This window comes from Dromiciops gliroides, chromosome 1 (genome assembly GCF_019393635.1).
Source record: "Dromiciops gliroides isolate mDroGli1 chromosome 1, mDroGli1.pri, whole genome shotgun sequence".
NCBI classification, from domain to species: domain Eukaryota; kingdom Metazoa; phylum Chordata; class Mammalia; order Microbiotheria; family Microbiotheriidae; genus Dromiciops; species Dromiciops gliroides.
Window position 1 is genome coordinate 6,166,406 of NC_057861.1, and position 21,658 is coordinate 6,188,063.

At 52.7% G+C, this 21,658-nt stretch overlaps 1 protein-coding gene across 1 annotated transcript; it reads right to left on the bottom strand.

Moving 5' to 3' along the window:
* Nucleotides 1-3,765: 3,765 nt before the first annotated feature.
* Nucleotides 3,766-20,186, bottom strand: LOC122751964. Its single transcript, XM_043999219.1, has 3 exons — nt 19,979-20,186; nt 18,028-18,977; nt 3,766-5,315 (listed from the first exon to the last, which is right to left on the bottom strand). The coding sequence occupies exons 2-3, from the start codon at nt 18,968-18,970 to the stop codon at nt 5,083-5,085; spliced, it is 1,176 nt and encodes a 391-aa protein (XP_043855154.1). The 5' UTR covers nt 18,971-18,977; nt 19,979-20,186; the 3' UTR covers nt 3,766-5,082.
* Nucleotides 20,187-21,658: the final 1,472 nt, after the last annotated feature.

Below are 21,658 nucleotides of genomic sequence, written 5' to 3' on the forward strand. Positions count from 1 at the left end.
ACCCTCTCATTTTACAGAGGAGCAAACTGAGGCTCAGAACTGGGATGGGACTGGTTCAAGGTCACAAAAAGCAAAGGGTGGACCCAGCAGGAACAATGGGAGGTCAGCCAGGAGCTTGATGGGACTAGTTGCAGAGCTGAAGAAGTAGAGGCAGCCTCGGATGGTGGGTTGTGCCCTGGATTGCAGTCCCTGCTCTGAGGCCTCCTGTTTATACCCTTTGTCTTGACACCAAGGTAAGTCACTAGACCTCTCTGAGTCAGTTTCCTCAACTCTAGATGAGGGTACACCCTCTTCTCTGATAGAATGTGAGCTGCCAGGTATACAATAGGTGCTTAATAAATGCTTACTGCTCAATGTATTTGAGTGCTATAGAAATAAGGCAACAAATGGGCCCTTGAATGTCATGCCCTGGGGAGTTCCTGACACTCAACACTCTATGCAGAAGAGGATCTTTGTTGGGCCTGATCTCTGAGGATTTCGTTATTACTGCTAGGCGCTATGCCAGGCACTGGGGTTGCAGAGCCTGCATGGGCGCCTCGTGAGCAGGAGGAGGCAGCTCTCAGCTTCCCTGGGGCCCCTGCCTGGGTGGGGATTATGGGAAATGATCCCAAATGTCCTTGGCCCAGCTGGGGCAGGCCCGAGGCTCCCTCCTGGATGGTGTCTCCTGTGCATACCCCAAGAGGCTTCAATGGAAACACACTTTTCATATCCCCAGCACTTAGCTCGGTGCCTGGCACACAGTCCTTAAATCGTTTTTCAGTCGTGCCCGACTCTTCATGACCCCATTTGGGGTCTTCTTGGCAAAGATACTGGAGTGGTCTATCATTTCCTTCTCCAGTTTGTTTTATAAATGAGGAAACTAAGGCAGAGTGAAGTGACTTTCCCAGGGTCACACGACTAGTAAGTGTCTGCAGCCACATTTGGTTCTGGGAAATTGGGTCTTCCCAGCTCTAGGCCTGGCAGTCTATCCATTGCATCACCTAGCTGCCCCCTGGCACACAGTGGGTGCTTAATAAACGTTTATTGACTGACAGCTGGCTCTGGTCACAGGACTTGTTCCAACCCTAGCTCTTCCCCTTACCCATCCTGGGCCTCAGCCTCATCTGTGAAATCAGGTCAGACTACACCTCCAAGGTCCCTTCAAGCTCTAAGTCCCTGACCCTACCATTCCTGACTAGACACGGCGCAGGCTAAGGTTCATACATTCATTATCTTCTTTCTTCTTTTTTTTTGCGGGGCAATCCAGGGCTGTCGCTTTAACCACTGCACCACCTAGCTGCCCCATTACATTCATTATCTATAGATCCTTGCCCGTGAGTACCTACTGTGCGCACATTTCTGTGCTAAGCCTGAAGATCAGAGGTGAAACAAGGGTAAACAAGCCCAGGAGCCCTCTTTAGAGGAGACTTAAGGGGCAAACAGCTGAGAGCCTAAGGTTGAGATACAACCCTTGGGTGTGAGCACCCCAGTCCATGCTAGTGAGAATTTCAGGCAAAACACTAGGAGAAAAGAGGGGGGGGGGGGTGTTGCGGGTTGGTGAAGGGAAGGAAGCCAGGCAGGGCCTCCTGCTCTCCAGCAGCTCCAAAGTGCGTTTGACATCTAGGGCAACAAAGGCACACGGCTGTACTTCGAGGGACTCTCCCCAGAATGATGGATTTGGGACTGGGAGGGGACCTCAAGGCCTCAGGCCAGTGGCTCGGCAAGGTGATGCAGGCAGCACAGGGCCTGGAGTCTGGAAGATGAGTTCGAATCTGGCCTCAGGCCCTTCCTAGCTGTGTGACCCTGGGCCAACACTCCAGTCTCTTTGCCAAGAAAACCCCAGGCACAAATGGGGCCAGGAAGAGGCCGAGGCACGATTTAGCCTCAGGCGCTAAGACCTCTTGGCCAAGGATGTTCCTCAGGGCTTTGTTGATTGTAAGGCCTGTGCCTGGTTATTCGTGGAGGCAAGATTGGCTTCCAGTCAGAGGGACTGAGGAAGGCTTCATGGAAGCACAGTCGGCCCCTGAGGGGAGAGAGGAAGACCCTGACCTGGCCTGGGGGGGCGGGGCAGGACGAGATGGAACCGGAGACTTAGAAGAGGCTGGCTCCTCAGGTGCCAGGGCCCTTGAACGCCAGCCTGAGGAGCGGACACTGTTAGGGAAGCTCTGGGAGGGCCCTCACAGAGATCAGTGGCCTCCTTGGTTCTAGTCTCCGGAGAGACCGGAGTTCTGGGCTCAGATCCCTGTTCAGTCACTTACAAGGTATGTGTGTATGACTTCAGCCACTTAAGCTTCCCCAAACCTCAGTTTTCCCATCTGCAGAATGGGGGCACTGGGCAAGCCCATCTGACAACCTCTGACTCCACTGGTCGTCCACCCCCTTCTGCTGCCTTCCTGTCAAGCTCCAGCCACCTTGACTGCCCCAGCATGCACTGCCTCACCTCTATCCCTTCTATCACTTCCAGTCCCCAGCTCCCCTGGGCTCAGCCCAAGGTCACCTCTTACACGAGGCTGTTCCTGGTCCCCAGGTGTGTGTCTCCTCCCCTCCCCTACCTCAGAAATGACCTGTGATGTATAGACTTTCATGCACACAGAGGCAACATGATGTGGTGGGTGGAGAGCTGGCCTCGAAGCCAAGGCCACTCAAATTCCACGAGAAATTCCACCCTGCCCTGCATACCAGCAGTGTGATCTTGGGCCAAGTCCTGGGGCTTGAGCCAACTCCTGCACTGATGGAAGGACTTTCCTCACCTGGGAGCTCAATCACAGGCCCCCCCCCCCATGTCAGTTCCCTAAAGCTGCATCTGGAGCCCTAGCGCCCCGCATACAGTGGGTACGTGTTAAATATTCACTCCCTCAGCTTTCAACTGAGGGCCCTTGGACAGCAGCCCATCTCCCAGGCAGGAGTATACCCTAAGGGAGGAGAGGCAGAAAAGCAACCCTCTCTACCTTGGGGGAGGCCAAGGGGCCAAGCTTTCCTTCCCAGGGGGGCTTTGTTCCACAGAACCAGGCCAGGTTGAGGGCAGACAGGATGTCAAATGCCCTCAACTTATGAACGACTTTTGCATGGAAAGAAAAACATCCAGTTTTTAAAAACTCATTAGATGGCAGGGCTGGGAAGGGCCTTAGAACAGGGGATGGCAGAGCTGGGAGGGGCCTCAGAACAGGGGATGGCAGAGCTGGGAGGGGCCTCAGAACAGGGGATGGCAGGGCTGGGAGGACCCTTAGAACAGGGGATGGCAGAGCTGGGAGGGGCCTTAGAACAGGAGTTGGCAGAGCTGGGGGAGGGGCCCTGGAAGAGGAGCCTTAGAACAAAAGTCAGACTTCAGCAGCGGGTTGAATCTAATTATCTAATTCCCCTCCCCCCTCAGTTTTACAAATGGAGATGCCTGGGAACAAAGGAGGGAAGGGAATCAGCTCAGGAGAAAAAAGCCAGGCCTCCCGAAGGTATTTATGGAGCCATTATCAGCTCCAGAGCTGAAGTGGGATAAACCAGCAGTCCCCAATGGGCTATAAAAGAATTTTGTTTGGGAAGGAGAGAGCAGAACCTGGAGGGGGGGGGGCAGGCCTGGGTAACTGTAACAGGTTTGCAAAGAGAGAGCTTCACAATTATTTGATCCTCACAACAACCCTGGGAGGTGGTAGATGCTATTGGGAACCCCATTCTACAGACAGAAAACTGAGGCAGAGATGAAGGGAGCAGCTCAGGGTCGGTGGATGCTCGGCCCAAAGGAACATAAATTTTGATCGCCGAAACCTTGGAAGATAACTTGGAGTTTACGGGTGAGATTTTTTTTTCTTCTTCCCCACTTATTTATTGTATCAATTTTAGAAAACTGGGACAATGAACATTTTTGCCCCGTATAGTTTTCATTACTTCCCCATCACCAGCAGAGGAACAGAGACAAACCTGGACCTGAGGCAGAGCAGGGCTGGGCCGTCCTGGGCCCTAACAAAATCTAAGGGAAGGCCCTGGCTTTGCAGAAGAGGCTGAAGGCCAGGGCCTCAGGTTGGGTGGGGGAGGTAGAGGGAGGGCCGCGTGTGCGTCTGTGGGGGTGGGGGTGGCTTCCAGTCCTGACGCAGGGCTCCCTCCCATACACCTGTTAAGAGTTCCACCCAGGGGCAGCTAGGTGGTGCAGTGGATAGAGCACCGGCCCTGGATTCAGGAGGACCTGAGTTCAAATCCAACCTCAGACACTTAACGCTTACTAGCTGTGTGACCCGGGGCAAGTCACTTAACCCCAATTGCCTCACACCAAAAAACAAACAAAAACAAAAACAAACAAACAAAAGGGTTCCTCCCAGCACACCACAGACCCATCTCCATAGCCAGGGTCCTCACCAGTCCCAGAGGCCAGGAGGACAGACAGGCAAAATCAAGATGAAGAGGGGGTCAGTGGTCCTGGACAAAGCAAGGGCCCCTTTCCTCTCTCTCTGCCCCCAAAGGAGGGCCTGCCAAGGCTGCCTGGCCAGTGTTTCTCCCATAAAAAAGAGCCTGATTCAGAACAAGAGCCAGGGAGGCAGACCCAACGCTAAGGACACCTGGATGCTTTTACTCCCCAGACCGTTGGCAGAGAACAAACAGGGCACACAGATGGGGCCTGAGAAATCTGTCCTTGTTTTGGCTTCAGGTCAGTGGGGGCCTGACCTATGATCAGGACCTCCTGAGCCGGGGCAGAGAGCTAACTGGGAGCCTAGGCCACACGCCCTCATCCCCACCTCCCGGGGCCCCAGCAGGGCTCCCTGGGACTTCTCCCTTCAGGTTCCTGACCTTACTTGGGCCAGGCAGAGCTCTGAGGGGCAAAGTATGGGCTGGGAGCCTCTAACTACCCTTCCCAGCCCAGCTCCAACAGGACTCGCATCCAGGAGCAGGCCCCAGGGAGCCTGCCCCCTGCTCCTTCCCCCAGAGTCTGGGCAGAAGTAATGAGGAGGAAGAAGAGGAGGAGGGGGTGGCTTGGCCTGGGTGGGCCCAGACAGGCACTGGAAAGGAGAAGGCCTCTGGGCACAGGCAGGTGGCTGGGCTCCAGGATCTTCTCCCCCCAGGAGTTCCGGCTTCGGGCAGCAGGCAGCAGGCAGGCAGGCTCAGGCAGCTCAGGTGCCCAGCTCAGGTGCCCAGCTCCCGCCGCAACTTGACAATCTCCAGGACCAGTTTCTCCTTCTCCAGAAGAATCTTCTCTTTCTGCAACTGCAGCGTCTCCTTCTGCAGCTCCAGGATCTCCGTCTGCAGGCGGCTCTGCTTGACCAGCTCCTCGCTACCCTTCTCTGGCAGCCCCTCGGCGCTGGGCGGGGGCCCTGGCAGCAAGTCCTCCCCCGCAGTCACCACCACCGAAGCGCTCACTGAAGGAAAACGATTTAGGAGGGGGAGAACAGACAAGGAAGTTAAAGGGGCCGAGGAAAGCCGGCCAGCCTAGCTGGGAGGGAGCACCTGGACTGGAGGCCAACTGGACTCCGGCTAGATCTTCACCCGCAGCAAGCACTAGACCCGGAATCGGAGAATCTGGGTTCAAGTCCTGGCTCCCGCATCCTTCCCTGTGGCCACTCATCAAGAAGGCAAAACCCAGTGCCCTTAGAGTCACAAGATCTGGGTTCGAGTCCCACCCCCACCATGTCTTCCTGGCCATATCCCTGGGCCTCAGTTTCCTTTTCCGTAAAATGTCGGCATTGGACTAGATGGATGTTGATGTCCCTTCCAAGTCTAGGACCTCAGCGGCCTCACTTTACCAGGAAAGGGCAGCCCCGGCAGGTGACAGGCTCAAGGTCAGGGATTCCTGGGCAGGAAAACGGACTAACTCTTACATAAAAGGTTAACAAATGACCTTATCACCAACTGAGGCCACAGAGGCCCGGGAGGGATGAGTATGGAGGCGGCTGCTCAGGCCCACGCCCTCTGTGGGCTTCGTGGGCAGGCTGGGGGCCTGCTCTCAGTGCTTGTCCAATCAGGGAAGGCCACAAGCGGAGGCTGGCAGACAAAGGAGCTCCGTGGCCTCCAGGGCTGCCTCGTGACCGCCCCCTCCCTCCTTCTCTCTTCAGACACTCACTGATGGCCACTTTTTGGCATCAGCTCCAAGTTTTACTCTGCCAATCATGGGCCTAACAAGCAGCCTGGAGTCAACCTCTCTGTGCCCTGTGCTTCCTGCCAATCCGGCCGGCTGGAGTCTGGGGAGGCCCTTCAGTCACTCTCCCTCGGGGGGGGGGGGGAGGGGGGGGGAACGACGGGACACTCAGTTTCCTCATCTGTAAAACGAAAGGGTTAGACTGGAGGGCGTCTCCAGTGCCAGCCTGGCAGTGCCCAGAGCAAGTACTTAATGACTGCTTCCTGTCACTGAAAGGTGGGCAGTAGAGTGACCTCGCAGTAATGAGGTTTCTCTCTAAGACAGGCAGGAGCGAGATGATGCGACCTGCACTGGTGGAGGGACTACCAGTGAGATCTCCCATCCTGATCACTCCAACACTTCCGCTTCCGCCATCAAACACTCCGAGGGCTGCATGCCCTCCCAGCCCAGCACTCTTGGCTCCCTCCCCCCAACGCTGTTGCTATGGCCCCGAATGCCGCCCCTCCCTCGGAAGGGCTCCCCAGCACCATTCAGGGTGTGCCTAAGTAGGTAGGGCTTGTAAGAGTCCTGCAAGTTCCCAGGTCTGAGAAATTCCCCTTTGGTGCCTGTGACATCCTGTGGGGGGGGAGGGGGGAACAGTATCTTCCAGAGAATAAATGAGGTGGGCTGGGGCTGGGGGTGCTCCTCATCTCAAGTCTCTCCTCACTCCAGTGCATCCTCCACAGAGCTGGCAAGTTAACCATCACCACCCCTACTCGATCTCCTGCAATGGCTCCCTATTACCCCTAGGAGCATCTGGTCCCCTGCTGCCTTCCCAGTTTCCTTAAGCCTCATTCCCCCTCATACCCTCCAGGTCAGTGCCAGTGGCCTTCTTGCTATCACTATTTGCCATCTCTGTGTCTTTGTACCAGTTGTCCCCCGCCCCTCCTCTGAATGTGTCTCCCCATGTGACTGAGCTCTTTTCCCTGGCATGCCCAGCACAAGGCTCCTGACAAATCAGACCGTTCCTCAGTTCTGCTCCCCCAGGGTGGGGATGGTCTCATCTGCTCTGGAGTTTAGTACCAGGCTCCCTATGGGGTCAGGGCTTAGTGTTTGTGGATGGGAAGAGGCCTGTGTGGCCGATGAGACGGCGCCTGCCCCAACAGCACCTCTCAGGGATCCGGTGAGGCTCCTCTGTCCAACGCCCCGAAGCGGCCCTCCCCCAGGCCAGCCCAGGCCAAGTATGCTGGCCTGACTCCTCCCCATCTTCTCCAGGCTCACCGGACTCCCCCCCAAACTTTTCTCCAAGGACCTTCCTCTCAGTTAACGCCATTCATGCTCCCTGCTCCCCCCTCCCGCCCCTAAGTCTGTGAGGGGCTCCAAGCATTGCAGGAAGGGTGCTGGAGATAACCAAGGAATCCTGGGATCTCTGAACAGGAGGCGTGTACCCCAATGTACAACCGAATACACTCGACATGGAGGTAATGCACCATCTGCTTAGAAACCTCTGGGGAAGGGGAGCTCATTACCTACTGGGAAGTCTGTCCCACTTTTGGATGCTCTCATTGGAGGGCAATTTTTTCTTGTTCAAATATAAATCTGCCTCTTTGCAATTTCTACCCAATGCTGCGATGTCCACAGTTCTTTCAACTGACTGGAAATGGTTCCAGGTTTTATCTCCCAGTTCTGATACTCCCTATTCTAATGCACATCCCCTGTTCCAAGGCCCCTCCAGCTGCCATTCCCGGTTCTGAGGCCCCTCCCAGCCCTGCCATCCCCTGTTCCAAGGCCCCTCCCAGCCCTGCCATCCCCTGTTCCAAGGCCCCTCCCAGCCCTGCCATCCCCTGTTCTAAGGCCCCTCCCAGCCCTGCCATCCCCTGTTCTAAGGCCCCTCCCAGCCCTGACATTTCCTGGGCCCTTTCAGCTAGGACAAGCCAAATTCTGGGTCCAAAGCCCTTCTACTGTCGCTCTGATATTCTAGATCCCAGACAAATCAGATTATCTTTGTTTCCTTCTCTCTCTCTCTCTTTTCATTTTTTTTAAAGGAGGAGACCTCTCAATCTCGCCTGTGCTGGAAGTGCCAAGGCTGCTCACTGGCCTGATGCCACCTCTGACTCCATTTCTAGCTGGGCCGTGCAGACTCCTGACTGGCCTGGCCCTCTGCCGGTGAACACGCCCTACCTGCAGACCACCGCCCCTGGTCCTTTGAGGAAGCAGAATCTAGCCTTTATTCCCCCTGGCTTTCCACACTCTCCTCTTCGGACAAGCCCTGCAATGGCCTCTCTCTGAAACGGGAGTACGGTAGTTCAGAAAGAAAAGAACGAAGCATCAAGAGACCCGGGGTCTGAGACCTGGCTTCCTGATGTCATTCCTGGGGGCCTGTTCCCAAGAAAGCGTCACCGTCACCGTCACCGACTTGCTGGCTTGTGACGATCCTAAAGCTGCCCCTACCCCCCCACTCTGTCCAATGCCTGAACTCCAAGCTGGGCAGCTGCAGGTTCAGCTTGCACTCTAGGAGCACAGGGATCAGCTAGGCTAACCTTCCCATTTTACGGACAAAGAAACTGAGGCACAATGCGGTACCACATTTGCCCAGGTCACACTGAGGTGGTCAGCAGCAGCAGCAGCAGGAATCAAGCCCAGGTTCGGGGCCTCTGCACACAGTATTCTTTCTCCCATGTCCCTTGGCTGCTCCTTCTCTTCCCTTGGCTCCTGTACCTCTCACTCAGGGCCTCTGGATGCCCGAGGCCCTGGGAGCCCCTTCCTCTGCCTCCCTTCCAGAGGTCTCTTCCTCCCTGTCCTGCTTGGGGGGAGTAGACATAGGACCTCTGACTCTGGTGCTCTGGGGCTCACACATCAGCACCCACTTTCTGCCACTGATTCCAAGCTCTGCCTCCTCACCCTAATGTGCCCTGCGAGTTGCACCCTTGGTGCTGGTGCCGCCAACCTGGCCCAGCTCAGGGAAGAAGGGGAAGTCTGTTCACAGCTGTCCTCAGTCACTCTGGCAGGCCTGATTGTCAAATCTTCCTTCCCCAAGTCTAGGCCAAGGCCAGTTGTGGTTACCCTAGCCCACTCCCTCTTGCGTCGGGGGCTAGAAGCCTGAGGCATTATGAGCTGGGGGAAGGAGGATAATGGCTCTCCCTGCTGAAGCACTTTAGGGCCAACAGACATGATCACGGCAGGGCTGGCAGGTAGGCAGGGGTGGCACGGCTGATGGGGCTGCTTTGGCTGGCATGGCACCAGGCAGGAGGAAAAACCTGGAGACCTTGAGGGAGAAGTTGGGCTTGGGAGATGTGCCAGGGAACCCCTGTGAGTAAGGTGACAGGAAAGAGGGTGTGGACAGAGCTTTGTCCATCATCAGGGAAGTATCTGCAAAGAGGGAGGGTCAGGGGTGAGCCCAGGACAGTGGGCAAGGGTATGAGGTCATGGGTGGGCCTGGCTGACCTCCAAGGCCCCTGCTGGCTCTGACATCTGCCAAGTTACAGTGGCCATCCCGGCTCTGGCCTGAGGCTTCAGGAGTGATCCCAAACTACCTGTTGCTGAGTTACCCAAAGAGTGTCCAACTTTCCCCTGAACTCTGCCCTCTCTTACCCAGCCCCCCTGACCCATTCTCAAGCCAGGAGGCCAAGGTACAAGAGACACTCACTGGCTTGTTGGGGGGTGGGGGATCAAGGCCACACCACTCCAGGTCCATCCCTGCAGGAGCTCCAGGAATAGGTCGCATCACCGCCACAGGAGAGGAGCTGCAGCTGTAGGCGGTGCCAGGCTTGGGTCTTGGGTTACCCAGGTTGGGAGGAGTCAGGTTGATGGGGTAGGGGACGGCGCCGGGGACTGACCGACATCTGGCCACTTCCTAGCTCTGCCTCGGAGCACTCTGCAGACTTCCTGCGCCCACACCACAGCCAACTCTCTCTCCTTTGTATGACTCATGCCCCTCACTCTTCCCGGGTACTATAAACCTCCAATTTCTTTTTATCTTTGTATGCCAAGGACCTTAAACACAAAGGGGTTTTCCTTGTGGTGTGACCTTGGACAAGTCACTCCCCACAGGCCTGAGTTTCTTCATCCACCAATGAGAGGCTGGAGCCTGAAATCTCAATGTTGCTGCTCAGACATCCTTCCCCTGAAATCCCATGTCTCTTCCTAGGCCATCCAGACCTGCTCCAACTCCCTCCAGGGTGAAGAGCACAGCTGTCCATGGTTCTGAAACAGTGGCCTTTCTAACCCTTGTCTCTAAAGGCACAAGAGGGCATGGAGACACCAATGGGGAGGGAGTGTGAACACACTGGACGACTGAGTCAGAGCCCAAAAGAGTCTTCCTTGCCAGGCCAGAAGATGAAACTCAATAGAGAGGAATGTGCAGTCTTGCACTTGGGGACTAAAGAGTCAGCTTCGGAAGCACAGACCAGGAGCCGCCTGGTTGGACAGCAGACCCAAAAACGGGAGTGAGGGAAGAGCCAGACATTTTGAGTACCTACTATGTGCCAGGCCAATAGCGGGCTAAGTGCTTCTGAGTTTTTAGAGGCTTTATCTCCTGTACAAATACTATCTCATTCCATCTCCAAACTCCTGGAAAAGGCGTCTGCATCAGGGGCCTCTGCTTTCTCCCTTACAATTCCAGCTTCCAGCCTCATCGTTTCACTGAAATGGCTCTCTCCAAAGTGACCAGTGATCTCTCCGGTGCCAGATCCAGCGGCCTCTTCTTTGCCCTCCTTCTCCCTGGCCTCTCTGCAGCCTCCAACGCTATCCATCCTTCTCTCCTCCTTGGTGCCCTCTTCTCTCTGGGTGTTCAGCACTCCACTCCTGTTCTCCTCCTCCCTCTCGGATGGCTCCTCCTCTGCCTCCTTCCCTGGATCCTCCTCCAGGTCACACCCTCTCACCACAGGTGTCCCTCTGGGCTCTGTCCTGAACCCTCTTCTCTGTTCCCTCTGTACTTCTTCACATGGTGATCCCATCAGCTCCTACTGATTCAATGATCATCTCCGTGCTGATGCCTCTCAAATCTACCTTTCCTTCCCTAAACACTCAACTGATTTCCAATCTTGAATCTCCAACTGCCTTTCAGACATCTCCCTTAATGTCTAGTAGATATCTTAACCCCTTGGCTTTGGGGAACAAAATGAAGCAGGGCAGAGACTAACAGATTTTTGTCAAGATAACTTTCTGGTCACAGCAAACACTCTCTTTCAACAATCCAAAAAGGCAACTTTATACATGGGCACCACCAGTTGTTATTATCAAAATCAGATCGATTATATACTTTGTAGCCAAAGGTGAGGAAGCTCTATACAGCCAGTTAAAATAAGACCTGGAACTGACCGTGGCTCAGATCACAAGATTCTTACTTCTGGTCTAAATCCCACTTGGTCATAGTGTATAATCCTTGTGATAAATTGCTATAGTTTTTTTTGCTAATATTTTATTTAAAATTTCTGCATCAATATTCATTAAGGAATTGGTCTATAATTTTCTTTCTCTGTTTTGGCTCTTCCTGGTTTAGGTATCAACAGCATATCTGTGTCAATAAAAGGAACATGGTAGAACTCCTTTGCCTATTTTCCCAAATAGTTTATATAGTATTGGAACTAATTATTCTTTAAATGTTTGATAGAATTCCTTTGTAAACCCATCTGGCATGAGCTTCTTATTTCAAAATTCAGACAAACTGAAGAAAGTGGGGAAAATTATCAGACGATATAGGTATGACCTAAGTAACGTTCCTTATGAATATGAAGTGGAGGTGATGAATAGATTTAAGAGATTAGATCTGGTAGACAGGATGCCTGAAGAAATATGGACAGAGACTCACAATACTGTACAGAAGGCAGCAACAAAAAACAACCCAACGAAAAAGAAGAGCAAAAAAGCAAAATGGCTTCTGATGAGGCTTTAAAAACAGCTGAGGAAGGAAGGAAAATGAAAGGGAAAGGGAAACATGTACCCAGTGGAATGTATAATTTCAGAGAGCAGCAAGCTAAAAAGGTTTTCTTTAAATGAGCAATGCATACTCTTTGACCTAGTAATACCACTACTGGGTCGGTATCCAAAAAGAGATAAAAAAACAAACATTTGAATTCAAAATCGAGGAGCTGTCCATCCATTGGGGAATGGCTGAACAAATGGTAGGATGAGATTATGATGGAATAATATTGTGCTATAAGAAATGATGAGCAAGATGCTCTCAGAAAGACTTACTTGAGCTGATACAAAGTGAAATGTACTGTATACAAAGTAACAGCAATATTGTAAGATGATCAGCTGTGACTTAGCTATTTTCAGCAATAAAATGATCCAAGACCACTCTGAAGGGCTTATGAAAAATTCAATCCATCTCCAGAGAAAAAACTAATGGTGTGGGGTGGCTAGGTGGCGCAGTGGATAAAGCACCGGCCCTGGATTCAGGAGTTCCTGAGTTCAAATCCGGCCTCAGACACTTGACACCTGGGCAAGTCACTTAACTCCATTGCCCCGTAAAAAAAAACAAAAAAAACTAATGGTGTCTGAATACAGATTGAAGCATAATTTTTTTTTAGTTCCTTTTTCTTAAGTTTTTTTTTTTGGGGGGGGTCTGTTTTCTTTCACAACCTTGCTAATGTAGAAATGTTTTACATGACTAAACATGTATAACATACTGAATTGTTTGCATTCCTAAGGGAAGGTTGGGGAGAGAGGGAGGAAGAGAATTTGGAACACAAAGTTTTTTAAATGGATGTTAAAATTGTTTTTACATGTAATTGGGGGAAAAATAAAATTCTAAATAAAAAAAATTTTTGGTAAATGAGCAATGCAAAGAAATAGAAGAAAACAATAGAATGGGAAAGACAAGAAATCTGTCCAAGAAAATTAGATATCAAGGGAATGTTTCATGCAAAAATAGGCATGATAAAAGACAAAAATGGTAGGAACTTAAGATGTTTTGAAGAGGTGGCAAGAATATATAGAACAAATATACAAGAAAGATCTTAACATCCCTGATAACCACAATGGCATCTTTACCAATATAGAACAAAGCCAGACATCCTGGAGAATTAAATCAAAGGGGGCTTAGCAAGCTTTGCTAACAATCAGGCTAATGGAGATGATGGAATTCCAGCTGAGCTATTTAAAATTCTAAAAGATGATGCTGTTAAAGTGCTGTAGAGTGGCCACTGGACTGGAAAAGATGAGTTTACATGCCAGTCCTAAAGGACAATGCCAAAAGATGTCCAAATTACCAAACCATTGTGCTCATTTCACATGCCAGCAAGATTATGCTTAAGATTCTTAGTATATGTGAACCAAGAATTACCAGAGGAGCAGACTGGTTTTTAGAGGCAGAGGAACTAGAGACCAAATTGCCAACATTCGCTGGATTTTGGAGAAAGCAAGAGAGTTCCAGAAAAACATCTACTTCTTCTTCACTGACTACACTAAAGCCTTTAATGGTGTGGATCACAACAAAATGTGGCAAGTCCTCAAAGAGATGGGAGGACCAGATCATCTTATTTGTCTCCTGAGGAACCTGTATGTGGGCCAAGAAGCAACAGTTATAACCAAATATGGAACAAGGGATTGGTTTGAGACCAAGAAAAGGAATACGACAAGGCTGGATACTGTCACATTATTTATTTAACTTATATCTAGAGTACAACATGTGAAATGCCAGGCTGGACTAATCAAGTCAGAATTAAGGTTGCTGGGAGTAACATCAATAATCTCAGATATGCAAATGATACCACTTTGATGGCAGGAATTAAGAAGCCTCTTTGTGAGGGTAAAAGAAGAGAGTATAAAAACTGGCTTGAAATTTAACATTAAAAAACCTGAGATCTTGGCAACTGGTCCCATCACTTCTTGGCAAATAGGAGAAGAAATGGAAGTAGTGTCAGATTTTATCTGCAGACAGGGACTGCAGCCATGATATTAAAACATGCTTTCTCCTTGGTAGTGGCAAATCTGGATGGCAGATTAAAAAGTAGAGACATCACTTTGCTGACAAAAGTCAGTCTACTCAAAACTATGGCAGTGAGAGCTGACCTAGAAGGAAAACCGAGCTCTGAGGAATTGACGCTCTTTAACTGAGGTTCTGGAGAGGACTATAGAGAGTCTCTGGGACAGCAAGGAGACCAGATTAGTCAATCCTCAGAGAGATTAATTCAGGCTGTTCACTGGAAGGTCAAATACCAAAGCTGAAGCTTAAACACTTTGGCCACAAATTGAGAAGATGGGACTCATTGGAAAAGACCCTGATGTTGGGAAAGACAGAAGCCAAAGGAAAAGGGGCCAGCTGAGGATGAGATGGAAAGAGTGTCATGGAAAGATGAGCCTGGACAGACTTGGAGAGATAGCGGAGGAGAGAAGGGTCTGGTGTGTTGTGGGCCAAGGGGTCATAAACAGTCAGACACAACTGAACAACAAGGCATCTGAAGCTCAACATGTCCAAAAGAGAACTATGTCTTTTGCCCAATCTTTCCCCTTCTCCTATCTTCCTACCATCCTCCCGGCCCCCCAGGCTCACAGCCTAGGAGTCATCCTGGACTATCTCTAACTCCCCAGATCCAATATGGTGCCAAGGCCTGTCAATGTTGCCTTTGTACCATTTCCGGAACACGCCTCCTCCTCTTCTCTGCCACTGCCTCTGGTGGAGGCACTCATTGCCTCCCACCTGGCCAATGGCTGCTGAGGTGGGGAGGGGTGTCTGCCTGCTCTAGTCTGTCCCCTCTCCAGACAATCATCCCTTCAGCTACCAAAGTGACTGTCCTACTGATAATGGTACCCCATTGCTCAAGAAACTCCACTGGCAGGGGCAGCTCGGTGGCGCAGTGGATAAAGCACCGGCCTTGAATTCAGGAGGACCTGAGTTCAAATCCAGCCTCAGACACTTGACAATTACTAGTTGTGTGACCCTGGGCAAGTCACTTAACCCTCATTGCCCCACAAAAACAAACAAACAAAAAAGAAACTCCATTGGCTCCCTACGTCTTCCAGGAAGAAATACGAAATCCTCCGCTTGGCCTTCAAAGCCCTTCATGATCCAGGCCGCTCCCACCTTTCTTACATCCCTCTCGCCTACACATACTCTTTGCTCCAGTGCCCCTGGCTTCCTGGCTGTTCACAAACAAGACTCCATCTCTCTGCTCTGGGCATTCCCCAAGCCTGAAACACCCGTCTCGCTGGCCTCCTTTATGTCCTAACTAAAATCCCACCTTCTATGGGAAGGAAGTCTTTCACACATACTGCCCCCCAATTCTGGGGCCTTCCCTCTATTAATTATCTCCTGTATCGAGCTTGCTTTGTACAGATTTGTTTACCTGTTGTCTCCCCCATTAGATCATAAGCTCCCTTATGCCTCTTTCTCTATCCCTGGGGGGTTAGGGCAGTGCTGTCACATAGCAGGTGCTTGATAAATGATTCCTGATTGTGATCACTTGATCTGGGGGTTTGAGTGGACGGTAAATTCCATCGGAGTCAGTGGGGTGACATGGCCACCAAAAAAGCTAATTCCGTCTTGGGCTGCATGGAGAGAGGACTGGCTTCCAGGAACAGGGAGGTGATTGTCCCTCCTGGGAGTCAGCCTTCCTCAGAGTGCTGTGTTCTGTTTCAGAAGCGCCCTGATAAGCTGAGGATTCCAGAGGAGGTGGCCAGGATGGTGAAGGGCCCGGCGTCCACATCATGGAAGGATCAGCTGAAGGAACTGGCCACGTTTCCCATGGAGAAGACTCAGGCAGGGCATGAGAACGGTGCTCAAGCAGGTCCCCTTTGGCCACAGAGGGGTAGTGGGGAAACGTCCCCTCACAATCCCAGCTGTGCCATGATGGGGTGGGGTGCCCTGAGGGAGGGGGTGGGCACCACTGATCAGAGCCATGGGTAATGGAGGGACTTTCTTTCATGTGTGGGTGAGACTAGTGATGGATGGTTGAGGACCCTTCCCTGTCTGTCCTCATTCTCTGACTGCAATACCGGCCTCCCAGAAGATGCCATGGATGGTCTGAGACTGCCACGGGGCAGCAGAGAGTGGACAGTGATTCCTAAGGGCTCATGTGGAGACACAGGACAGGTCGGGGCACATGAAACAGCCACTTGTATCTCAATAGAGGGTCCCAAAGTTGGAGGGCAGGAGGAAAGATGTAGGGGAAGCTAGGGAGCACAGAGTGCTGGGCCTGGAGTCAGGAAGACTCATCTTCCTGACACTTACTAGCTGTGTGACCCTGGGCAAGTCACTTCACACTCTTTGCCTCAGTTTCCTCCTCTGTAAAAGGAGATGGAGAAGGAAATGACAAACCCCTCCAGTATCTCTGCCAAGAAGACCTCAAATGGGGTCATGGAGAATCAGACATGACTGAAAAATAACTGACAGGAGAGAATACACCCGACCTTGAACTTGATCCTTGTTCAACAGGAATCCTTTCCCCAAACAGCCCTGACCAGAGGTCCTCTAGCCTCCCCCCCACCTCCCCAGGCAGCCCCTTCCACCTTGGGGTGGCCCTGATTACTAGGGAGCTTTTCCTCAGACTGAACCTAAATGCCGCACTCCCCCCACCCCCGCCCCAAGGAGAACAGGACTTGAGATAATATTTGTATAGAGCTTAGCACTGTGCCTGGGACACAGCAGGGGCTGTATAAGTGCTTATTCCCTTGCCTTTTCCCCATCCCTTAGCCCATGGAGATACTTTTTGATCTTGACTATGACCCAGGGTGTTAGCTCCCTCCCCAGGTTCTGACATGGGAAGATAGGGTAAGTCAGCATGCCTGGCCCACCTCCACCCAAGTCACTGATAAATGTTGTGTGGGTCAGATCCCTGCGGCACCCATTCCTGTAAAGGCCTCCCCCTAAGGCGGTGCCAAGGTTCTTTGGGTCCAGTCATTTGATTGGTGCCAAATTCACCTGTGCTGTTAAGAGTTGTATCATGGGGGCAGCTAGATGGAGAAGTGGATAGAGCACCGGCCCTGGAGTCAGGAGTACCTGAGTTCAAATCCGGCCTCAGACACTTAACACTTACTAGCTGTGTGACCCTGGGCAAGTCACTTAACCCCAATTGCCTCACTAAAAAAAAAAAAAAAGAGTTGTATCACACTCTTCTTGGTGAGGAAACTGAGGGTCAGAGAGACCTCATAACCAGATCTGGCTGGGTCACAGAGTTACAAAGTGTCAGGGCAGGGATCTTTACCCAGAGATGCCAGGGCCTTGGACAGGTAGCCTGGCAAACCCAAGGGAGGGGTGCCCCACTTCTTATGAATCAGTCCAAATGTCACATCTTCCCCCCAAAATCCTGCCTATACCAAACTTGAGTATGGACTATATGAAAACCCATTCTGTCTCGAGCAACAGTGAAAGGGATGGAAAAGGAAAGATGTGAACAAAAACTATAGTTATTTGAGATGACAAAAATTTTGTAAAAGCTTCTTCCAAAAATTGCATTAGCCTATCCTGTTCCCATCAGTGCAAACCCTAATCTCGCCACACGTGGACAGCCCATCTTTTAAAATACCCTGGTTTGGGCAGCTTGGTGGTACAGTGGATAAAGCACCAGCCCTGGATTCAGGAGGACCTGAGTTCAAATCTGGCCTCAGACACTTGACACCTACTAGCTGTGTAACCCTGGGCAAGTCACTTAACCCTCATTGCCTCGCAAAACAAAACAAAACAAAACAAAACCAGACAAAATACCATGGTTAAAAGAAAATAAAATGAAAAGTCATCTCCCAGGGCCAACTTGTCCCCAAATCTGCGTCATTGCTGTTTCCTGTCTAACTCTGCCTTTCCTCTTCTACCAAAACAGTTTGAGGAGGAGTTGAAATGGCAAGAACCACAGACTAAGACCTCCCAGGCTCCTGCTCAGGTTGACACTTTGTAGCATGACCGTGGGCAATCTCTGGCCTCAGTTTCCTCATCTGTAAGCTATCGGGATAAACCTGACGATCCCCAATCTGAGGGACCTCATCTTGGGACCTAGATTCTAACCAAAGCAACAAGTGGGCCCCAGTCTAACTAACGTCACTAGACTTTCCGAAGGCCCGAGAGAGCTCGGGGTTCTCACCAGGGTCGTCCATGGCTGTGTGGATTCCTTCCGTGCCCAGAGCATCCGTGCGGCTGCTGGGCGTGACCGGGCTCGTACTCACTCCCAGACAAGGCCAATCCAGCAAAGGGCTGACAGGGCATTTAATCTTAAACGTTAGAGCCGGGTCTGGGGATGGGCTTGTGGGCACTGGCAAGGCGCAGAGGTGGGGCATGTCCCCAGGCACACCGTCTGGTGATGCTGGCCCGGGGGCCACAGCAGGATGCACCTGAGGCATGGGCTCACAGTGCAGAGGCAGGTCCTTCAGTGGGTCCAGCAGCCTCTTCTCTTCATAGGTGGAGGTGTCTTCAGTTAGAGCATCCTCCTTGAATCGGGCCTGTGCATCCACAGGGGCAGGGAGGAGGCTCTTGCCTGTGACTTCAGGCCATGAGTCTAGTTTCCTGCCCACTTCAATCTGACAGAGCCCCTCCCGCTCTTGGCTGGGCTCAATCCCGCCCCCCTGGGGCCGGAGCACCAAGCTGGGGACAGGGTCCAGAAAGCCTTCCACCTTGCAGGCAGGTCCAGCAGGGCTGGGGGGACCTTTAGTTCGAAAGCCAGGCCCCGCTGGGTAGAGCGGCTCAGGGACCTCGGAGCCCGTCTTGTTGAAGAGGGCAAAGATGTTATGAAAGAGGCGCTCCTGGGGCCGCCGCCGCAGGAAGGGGTGCTTGGCGGTGGCCAGCTCCTTGCGGGCGTCGATGATCATGTTCTTCCACTTTTTGCGGACCTCTTCGGGTGTGCGCTGCACGAGGGGGTTGAGCGAGTTCACGGCCATTGTGATCTCCTCCCAAGCTTGCTGCCGGTCCATTGTGTTGCGGTAGCGGCCTGTCTTGGGGATGAGGATGTCCTTCCGCAGGCTGAACTCTTCCAAAATCACAATCTTCTCTTCCTCAGAAAACTTGATTCTCTTTGGCTTCGTTGTCATCATGGTGACCCTGAAAATGATCAAACACAGGCCCCGTTATTCCCCAAGCCCTGGCTCATCCCTCCAAACCCAAACTCTGCCCGTGGCCAGAGTCCCTTTGATAGCCTCTCCCAGAGACCAAGGGAAGGACCACCAAGGGCAGCCCCATTTGCCTGATCTGCAAGTCTGCCCATTCCCCTCCTGGGCTCAGGGAACTTCAGTGGCTCCCCCCAGACCCCTCCACAGCACCCCCCATTGCCTTTAGGACTCCATGCAGAATCCTTGGGCTGGATCCACACTGACATGCTAACAGCGCATGCTCTTCCTCCTGGCTCCAAAGTGATTCTCTCATTTCCCCCAGCCAAGCCTTTGCCAGTCCTCATGCCTCACCTGGGCTTCTCAGCATCTTTCTTTTTTCTTTCTTTTTTTTTTTTTTTGCAGGGCAATGGGGCTTAAGTGACTTGCCCAGGGTCACACAGCTATTAAGTGTCAAGTGTCAGAAGTTGGATTTGAACTCAGGTACTACTGAATCCAGGGCTGGTGCTTTATCCACTGCACCACCTAACTGTCCCTTCTCAGCATCTTTCAAGGGTCAGGCTAAGGGCTCACCTGAGGGGTCGTATTTAGGATGGGAAGCCTCCCCCCCAACTTTGATCCCCATCCCTGCCTCTTCTTGCTTTGTACCTGCCTACCCCGGGGGCCCTTTGGCCTATGGATGCTCCCCGGAAGGGCCCCAGGGGGTCCTGCCCACCCCCTCCCTGCCAGTGGAAGCACCCAGAGGGCGGGGCAGATTTCACTTTTGTGGTTCGGGCCTCCAACCATCTCCATTCATCTGATCAGAGTGGAGGAAGGGCAGCTTCCTCCTTTCCAGGTGGGGAAGAGGGGGCAGGGGGCAAGGAGGGGGGTAGTGGGTGGGGCACCGGGCCTAAGACGGGGCTTACATCCAATTTCAGACACTTGCTAGCTGTGGGATGCTGGGCAAGCCCGTGCCTCAGTTTCCCCATCTGTAAAATGGGCCATAATCCCACCTACCTCCCAGGGTGGTCGTGAGAGTCGCATAGGACGAGGAGCGCTAAGCCCAGCGAGGGGTCCCCTCCACGCCCTCCCCTGGGGGGGCGGCGCCGGGCCTCCTTCTGTGGCCGGGCAGGGCCCCGCCGCGCAGCCCGCGCGCGCCCTCCCCACCCCCCGGGAGCTGCCGAGGGCAGCCGCCCTCACCAGTGGCCGCGGCCAGCGCGCTCCCAGCCGGTGTCCGGCGGGGCGCGCGGCGATGACGTCACGGAGACGCCATCTCTTCGCGTCAACGACCGCCCCTCCACTCCGGAGACCTGGAGGGGCAGGTGCGGTTGCCCAGGGAACGGGAGGCGGGGCCGACGCCCACGTGGGCGCCGAAGGGAAGGCGGCTCCAAGGGGCCAATCTTCCAACTATCCTGGGCTTTGGGCCTCTCGGCCACGCCACCTCCTCCCGGCCCCCGGGGTCCGTCCGGTCAGACGAGCATTTATTAAGCACCAACTGTGTGCCAGGCACTGTGTTAAGCCCTGGGGATCCAAAGAAAGGCAAAGGACAGTCCCTGCCCTCGAGGAGCTTCCAGTCCGATGGGGGAGAACAAGACACTTTGAGATGTTCGGGGGAGAATGATCATGGGGGAGACGCTGGGGTTATGGGAGATCCGGGGAGGCTTCCCGGAGAGGGGGCCGTTTTACCTAGGACTGAAGGAGACCAGGGAGGTCAGTGGTCAGAGCAGGGAAGGGCCAGTGTCCAGGCACATGTGGGGGGCGGGGAATGGCCAGTGGGAGGGATGGAGGGTCTTGTTCTTGGGCCAAGAGCACGTGTAGGGGAGGGAGGAGGGGGCGGGTCATGGGGGGCTTTGAAGGCCAGCCAGAGCATTCTGTATTTGCTGCCTGAGGTGCCAGGGAGTCCCCGAGTTTACTGATTGGGGGGGGGGATTATCTGGTCAAATCTGTGCTTTAGGAAGATTGCCTTCACAGCTGGGTCATGGATTGGGGAGAGTTGAGGCAGGGGAGACCAAGCAGATTAGTGTAATAGTCATGGGTGAGTATATTTCATGTAGAGATATATATGTGTAAGTTGTGTATGTACACATATATGAAAATGGTTTGAAGGTAGAATTAACAGGACTTGGTAACAGGATGAATATGGGGGTGAGAGAGAGGGGCAAAGCTGACCCCTGGGTTGTGAGCCTGGATGACTGGGAGGAAAAGTAAGGATGAACAGAGAACTCACTTTGGGAGAGTTTTCGACTGTTGAGTTTAAGATGTCTACAGGACAGCCAGGGTCAAGGAGGCAATTACAGAGGTGAATCCAGGCCTCAGGAGAGATTAGGCCTAGATAAATCGACCTGGGAATTTTCTGCCCAGAGAGCCCAAGGCCCTGGGAGATCCCCCATCCCAAGAGTCTGCAGGGAAACTGGGAAAAGAGAAGATGGAGCAGGACAGAGCCTTGGGGACCCCCCAAGATTACTGGCCTTGAGCAAAGGAGACTGAGAAAGAGCAGAGGAGGAATTTACAGTAAGGGGCCGGGCAATTCAAGTGACAAGTGTTACTTTGTATGTAATTTGTATTTCCTTATCTATGTGATATGGGGGGAAATGCCACACCCAAGGGAGACCAGAATGAAGAGTGGGAATCCGAAGCTACCTCAGTCTGATTTGGTTCTGATTATCTCTCTAGGCGTAATCTGTCCTGGTTTAGTTT

What these genes read in the sequence shown, in the direction of transcription:
- LOC122751964 (XM_043999219.1), bottom strand. Translation starts at nt 18,970, where the DNA reads ATGATGACAACGAAGCCAAAGAGAATCAAGTTTTCTGAGGAAGAGAAG. An exon ending in CACAGCCATGGACGACCCTG is followed by an intron (nt 5,316 to 18,027) that starts GTGAGAACCCCG and finishes GTTTTCCTTCAG; the next exon opens with TGAGCGCTTCGGTGGTGGTG.